Below are 6,619 nucleotides of genomic sequence, written 5' to 3'. Positions count from 1 at the left end.
AATACAAATGCCATGACACAGAGAGAGATGTTGAGGTTCTTGTCAAGATCATCCCTTAATCCCTGTCAAGATCATCCCTTAATAACTTGGATGTTGGTAGAATGTGGTCCTCCTTTAATTTTGAGCTTTATCATTCCCAGTGAATAAATAAAGATCATCGTCCTCTTTAAAATCATTTAACAAGTCGGTTACTTCTCTAGGGTAATCAGTAATGAAAAAAGAAAGAAATGTGAATCATTATTGCACATCAAAAAATCCCGAAACATTTAAATCAGTGTAGTAAATGATGCCGGAAATCAACAGCATTTAGCCAATAGAGTGCTGACGAGTGGAATTTGATGTCATTGTGGCATCATAGAGCCATGTAGGCCTTCGAAATGGAAGACGTTTGCGGGCATTTTCTTTTACTAACTTTGATATCATCTGGGAAACTGCCCTCTTTTGGAAATTTAACTTGTGAGTTCTGTAAATAGAGTAACCGATAAAATGAGTCATATAAATATATATATATAACTGGAAAAACATAATCTGTGTCTGAATCAACAGTGAGATGCTCACAAACAGGTTGCATGTCCCTAAAGCGCCCAGCAAAACCTAAACATGCACTTTTGCTGAGGCTTCTGCTAACACCCACACCCAATGGGAGCACATGTATATACATGTGGTGACCTTGTTTGTGTGATTGATTACAGATATTTCTTATGACTTCCAGTCAACATTGAGGGAAAATACCAAATGGGTGGTCTCTAAAGTACTTGTGGTGTATATGTGCTGTTAAAGGGATAGTTCACCCAAAAATGCAAAGATTGTCATCGTTCACACAACTTCATGTCATTCCAAACCTCCATGTCACATTTTATTCTGCAGAATACAAATGGAGAAGACCTGGTCAGTGGTCAGTGGTTTTCAAGCAATGACTATGGTGTTGAAGATTGATGCAAAATCACTTTTTTAAGTCTTCTGAAGCCATTTGATGGCTTTATGTGAGGAACAGTTGGAATTGAAGTTATTATTCACTAATAATATCCTCCAGTAAGGGGTTAACAGCTTTGACCGGATCATTCAAAAAGTTGAATTTGAGAAATGTGAATTCAATGAATGGATGAAACATTTCACTAAAATATAATACAACAAATTAAGTTACACTGAGTTCTTTTTTACAAACCTGATATTGCTGCATCTTGTAATGAATGTGCCAAGATATGACCAATTTTTTCAATAATGACTTTTAGGTCTTACGCAATCTTCAAGGGAAAACAAAAAATATCCACAGGACAAATATATTATACAAGCAGATACTTTCTTACATTTACAGCAATTACTGCATCCTTTTGAGATCTCCATGCATTGTCAGTGAATAGAATAGACATTCTTCAAAATTTCTTCTTTTGAGTGCAGGTTTGGAATTGCATTAGTAAGTGATGACAGAATTTTCATTTCTGCGTGAACGATCCCTTTAAGATTTGTATTCACTTGTTGGGACCTTAAGAATTAACGATGATTAAACATCCTTGTCCATAAACTTCCTTCCCAAATATTAAAAAATTCCTTGTCCATGAACATGGTACCATTTCAGAACGTACATGGCCTCCATTATTCACCAACCAGAGCTCCTTATATTTTCTTAGCGTTCTGTTTCATTGACTCTTCAGACAAGTAGCCTCTGATGCGAGACGATTAAATTAATGAATGAAATTACAAACAGTGCTTATAAAATGAAACAAGATGTTGGCCTAGATTACAACAAGAAATCAGTGAAATACATGCAAGCAACCTTTACATAGTGAAAGCTACGCGTTTACTGTCACCATGATCACTTCCACCCTCATCTCACCCACAGGTGATGTGGAGTTAATAGCGCACAGTTGAATGCGTGGGAGACGGGTCTCTCATTACAGTCGTCAACTTCATCCGGTACTACAAGAGGCTTTTCTAGTGTGAAACTGCAGCTATTTCAGCATCTTGAGGAGCAGGCATGGATACAGCACGCGCAGCTAGAGCGCATATTATCTGGACATCGATAGCTTTGGTCCTCATTTTAATCGCAACATGCTTGACATATATCTTCATGTCGAAGGTAAATATAACTGGATCTACTGCCTTAGAAATGCAGATTTTGGCCAATAAATAGGCTAGACGCGGTGTTCAAGATTCTGTAGGACATTTTGAGGGATATCTCTGTTTGTACTGGGGTGATTAAGATGAATAATAGGCTAGTACAATCGACAGTTTACCATACGCTGTTTAAAAGAAGAAGAAAAAAAGTGAGAAAAAAAAGTTTATCCTATCTTAGTTCGCTTACATAATGCTTCATAGGCTGAGAAACACTTCCTTGTTTTTCAGCTAAGGGCTTTCTCCAGCATTTGATGTGAACATTAATTCAGGGGTCGAGTTGCAGAGGGCGTGTTTGTAAATAACTGCTTCTGTGCAATCTACTCTTGAAATATGCATGACATAGTGACATGTCTTACCGTAACTTCAACAGGTGTCTGGATGCCAAAGAATTAAAAACGTGAATGGTAAGTTTATCCTAATAGATATTCTATACGTTTCTTCTTCTTCGTCTTCGTCGACGATAGGATGGCATTGCCAATGGTCATTTGGTGCCTCCTAGCAAAATTAGCAAAAAGTCAATGAAGACTTGCATAAACCGGTTGCATAAACTGCTAGACTGTCTCAAGTCATTTTTTTCCCTTTAAGACTTCATAACTTTAAGTCAGTTAGCCTACATAAATAAATAAACTAGTCTAATTTGTTACGGAAAGGTACTGCTTGCCCTTTGGCTAACTGTTAGTTGGTCATACTAGTTCTTAATCTGAATTTTGTCGCTACTAACGCGTTTGAAGCAAACCCCTATTAAACGTTTTAAGCGATACACAACGTTTAGGCTACGAATACCCTTCGAGAGAGTTCATACAACCGATAACTCGCACCAAGGTTATTATTTGAGACCAATAACCACTCACAAAGCACCTAAACAATTCGTTTACATGAAAAACGAACTTTTAAACACAATTTATTATGAATTAGGCTACTGCGTTTTGTAGTCAATAAAATAAATCCGACGATAAAACTGGCAAGCTGAGCCGCCACTACAAAAAAAAAAAAAAAAAAAGAAAACTAAATAGCAGGTGTTCGAAAAACTTTTACTGTAAGAATAATCTCCATTGAAATGTATTATAGCGTAACGAGACTGTAGTAGCCTAAGTGTATATAACAGACATCTGTGTTTTAATGCGCGTGTGTTTGTGGGAGTTTGCTGTTTGGGTGGGGATCCGCGCCGTCTCGCTGTGCGTTTGTCTAAATGTATTTTTGAGGTCAGCTTCCTGTTCAGCTGTCAGTTGGACTTTTAAGTGTTTTTGAATCCGCGTTCGTTCAGTGGTGGTAATCTTACAGATGTTTTTCTTTCATTTTTTTCTGACAGACTCCACAATAGAAAGTATGTTCAGACATCAAGTCTCTCAAGAAAAATGGCTTCTAAAAGGTGAATAGTAACATTTGTTTCAAAATATATTTATGTAAAAACATGTTTTTGTCTTTATAAGAAAATGGTTTCACATAAACATCACATTTGTTGTTAAAAACATTATGTTAAAATTACATACTGTAGCTAAAGTTACATAACATTTTCTGATTCCATAATGAGAATTTTTGCTACATGTTTATCTATATCTTTGTTTGAATTTTTTTCTGTTTTTTTTTCCCCACCACCCCAAGCTTGCAATCACACAGATAACCGTTTGGTTTGGGATGATGAGTGGGAGGCCCACAAGAGTCAGGGTGAGAGCATTCTGGACCAAAACAGAACGTGGATAGTTGTACGAGAGAAAGGGGTTTACCTGGTCTACGTACAGGCGAACTTTGAGCTAAAGCCACAGAAGGATACTGAAAAACTCAATCTTTTAGTGGATCTCAATTATGGTGAGAAAACTGAGATTTTTACAGCCGCACATGACACTTGGGTGGTGAATGGCAACACGTCTATAGATGCAAAGCTCAACACTTTCCTTCTGATGTACATGCAATCAACAAACCAGTTATCAGTCAGAGTATTTCCAAGCAATTTGGTGAACTATAATGCACGACCCTTCTCCACCTTCATCACTATCATAAAATGGGCAGACGACTGGTAGACTGTGGAGCATGGGCAATAAACATTGCATAAATGATCGGTTATATCCATGAACCATGTCCAGTTTTTACAATGGCAGCTTAAATTCTTGTTAGCTTTAATTGTGACATTTCGATATGACGCAGTCTCAAGATCAGCTGCTAGAACACCTGAGATTTTCCAGCTGTCATACTAGGAAATGCTCTTGACATTAACAAGGATTGCGTGGGGGTTATGATACTTTCTTGGTGTTTTTTCTTCTTCCTTTCGAAATATGAAGATCACATCTCATGATCTTCTCAGAAGCATGACACATTTTCCTCTCAACCGATATATGAGTTAAGTTTGTTGTGTTTCAGTTTTTGTATGAGTCAATATGAAAAAGGGCATGATATATGGTTTGTGAGCACTGACTTTGAAGATTCTCATGTATTACGTAGGCTTCAGAAAATATGTCATAGCTGCCTGCAAACAAACAAACATTGTTTTACCAAACAGAAATAGTAAGCTAATTTTGAGCAAGTGGGTATTTTTCAGTGAAATGTATGTTTGTGTATAAATATAATCATGTAGTATTTTAATCATCGACAGCTGAATGTAAAAAACCTCATAACAGCAACTTATCAGTTTTTGATATAAATGCTCAGCGTGTCATAAAAAAGCTAAGCAACACTTTATTGTGTAAATATGGGCTTTTTTTTTCTTTTTCTTTTTTTTCCAAGACAAGCAATCAACATTTTAAATTTGAAAACAACTTACAAATTCTTGATAGGATGTGGTGCCAGTTTTCATCCAGCCATAGAAGCACTTATTTGTTCATGAATGTCATGGAATAGTTTTCACATAAATTACCACACTAATCCAATCAGTCAAGCAAGCCATATAAAACTGAACCACATGAGCTGTTTTAATGAGACAGTGGAATGTTTTGTTTTTTGTTGTTGTTCGTTTGTTTGTTTTTCAGTCAGGAAAATACCATTTATGATGACGCATACATTCTTGTATTTAAATGACCCTAGCCAGCTATTCTTTTTCTTAAAGTATTTCTTTTTCTTTTGTATTCTTTCACAGATAAGCCCTTATACTTGTGTTTATACTTAAGGTAACTGTTCACGCTGAGTGATTTCAATTGACTACGTTTTACTGTTCTCAAATATATAAGCAATATTATATTTATATGCAATTTGTAATATTTTTATTTAAACTATTAATTATAAATAAAGTCATATGCTGTAGCTCCTTCTCCATGCCTCAGATATTTTGTAAGCACATTAGTACACCACATAAATATACTCAAGAAAAAAAGTTTCTTGTGTTAGACAGATGTTTAATGAATGGCTATGTAAATGTCACAAATAGAAAATAATATCACAAAATGTCTTGCTTGTGCTGCTGTTATCTGAGCTTTAAGGTTTTTTTTTTAGCCTATTCTGACCTGATTGTGCTTTATTTTTCTTGTTTCGAAAAACAGCAGCAGCTCAAAAACACAAAAGATATTTCAGGAGATCTTTGTGTGACAACCTAATACGAATTTATGCAATAATTATAACAACTAATGGTTGTATTTAGTTTTGTTTGTTTATTTACAGCCATGCACTAACATTCCGGGAATGTTGGGTCATTTTACATGTAAAATCTGGGTCCTGAATTGTTTAATATTTATACAGCAGGTCATGAAGTACAGCAAACGAGAAGGGCTGATTTATTTGATTTAGGGCGAGATGTAGCGGTAAGTACTGCCCCCTTGTGGCAGAGATTTTAAAACTGACGCAGCAGAGTTGAGTCAAGTCTGAAGTTAAAAAGGTTTCAGTTGAGTCATGTTGTGAATTTAGGCTTCAACGTGTTGTTAATGAAGAAATTATGAATGAACAAATCACGTTTTGTAACTGCTATGACTAAAAATAAATAAACTAATAAATGTATTTGCTCACACTATTCGGCCCGATACACCCCAACGTCCCGCAACCATTCAGAGGATGGATGGATGGTAACGTTACGGAAAATGCATTTACCCTTTTACCATGAAGAGCTCAGAAATAAATAAAGACCTAAATTACTGTAAACTAATCAGAATCAGAATCCACTTTATTGGCAAGTACAACATGTACAAGGAATTTGATTTGGTATGCAGGTGCTTTAAAAAGAATTAAGAAATAAAAAGAAGAGTAACAATTTAGATAACATAAATATTAATGAAATATGCCTATGATAAGAATACACAATTTAAAAAATGCATTCTGATCAATGTGTTTAGTGTAGCTGTAGCCTAATACATATGAAGCAGTATTAAGGCCAGTGGCAGTTTTTGTGGCGTGAGGTTTTTGTCTTTATAGACCGCAGTCTTCTTCCCGAAGGGAGAACCTCAAAAAGTTTATGTCCAGGGTGAGAGTGATCGGCCACGATCTTAACTGCCCTCCTTAGAGTCCTTGAAGCTCGCCATGGAGAGATGGCAAACTGCGTTTATCCTATGCAGCGGCAGCAGCATATCAGACTGCATGGGCGACGCTA

General features: G+C 36.1%; 1 protein-coding gene across 1 annotated transcript; it reads left to right on the top strand.

Annotated features, from left to right (window-relative positions):
* Window positions 1-1,866: 1,866 nt before the first annotated feature.
* si:dkey-220k22.3 (uncharacterized protein LOC796870 homolog) lies at window positions 1,867-4,827 on the top strand. Its single transcript, XM_067407578.1, has 4 exons — window positions 1,867-2,077; window positions 2,486-2,519; window positions 3,425-3,484; window positions 3,718-4,827. The coding sequence occupies exons 1-4, from the start codon at window positions 1,976-1,978 to the stop codon at window positions 4,131-4,133; spliced, it is 612 nt and encodes a 203-aa protein (XP_067263679.1). The 5' UTR covers window positions 1,867-1,975; the 3' UTR covers window positions 4,134-4,827.
* Window positions 4,828-6,619: the final 1,792 nt, after the last annotated feature.

The sequence above is a fragment of the Chanodichthys erythropterus genome, chromosome 13 (genome assembly GCF_024489055.1).
Source record: "Chanodichthys erythropterus isolate Z2021 chromosome 13, ASM2448905v1, whole genome shotgun sequence".
Lineage (NCBI taxonomy): Eukaryota > Metazoa > Chordata > Actinopteri > Cypriniformes > Xenocyprididae > Chanodichthys > Chanodichthys erythropterus.
The sequence above is the reverse complement of the archived record's forward strand: the minus strand, read 5'-3'. Positions and strand labels throughout refer to the sequence as shown.

Excerpts from the sequence above, each read along its gene's own strand:
- si:dkey-220k22.3 (XM_067407578.1), top strand. The coding sequence starts at position 1,976 with ATGGATACAGCACGCGCAGCTAGAGCGCATATTATCTGGACATCGATA. Across the intron at positions 2,078-2,485 it reads CATATATCTTCATGTCGAAG|GTGTCTGGATGCCAAAGAAT; the intron begins GTAAATATAACT and ends TAACTTCAACAG. Across the intron at positions 2,520-3,424 it reads AAGAATTAAAAACGTGAATG|ACTCCACAATAGAAAGTATG; the intron begins GTAAGTTTATCC and ends TTTTTCTGACAG.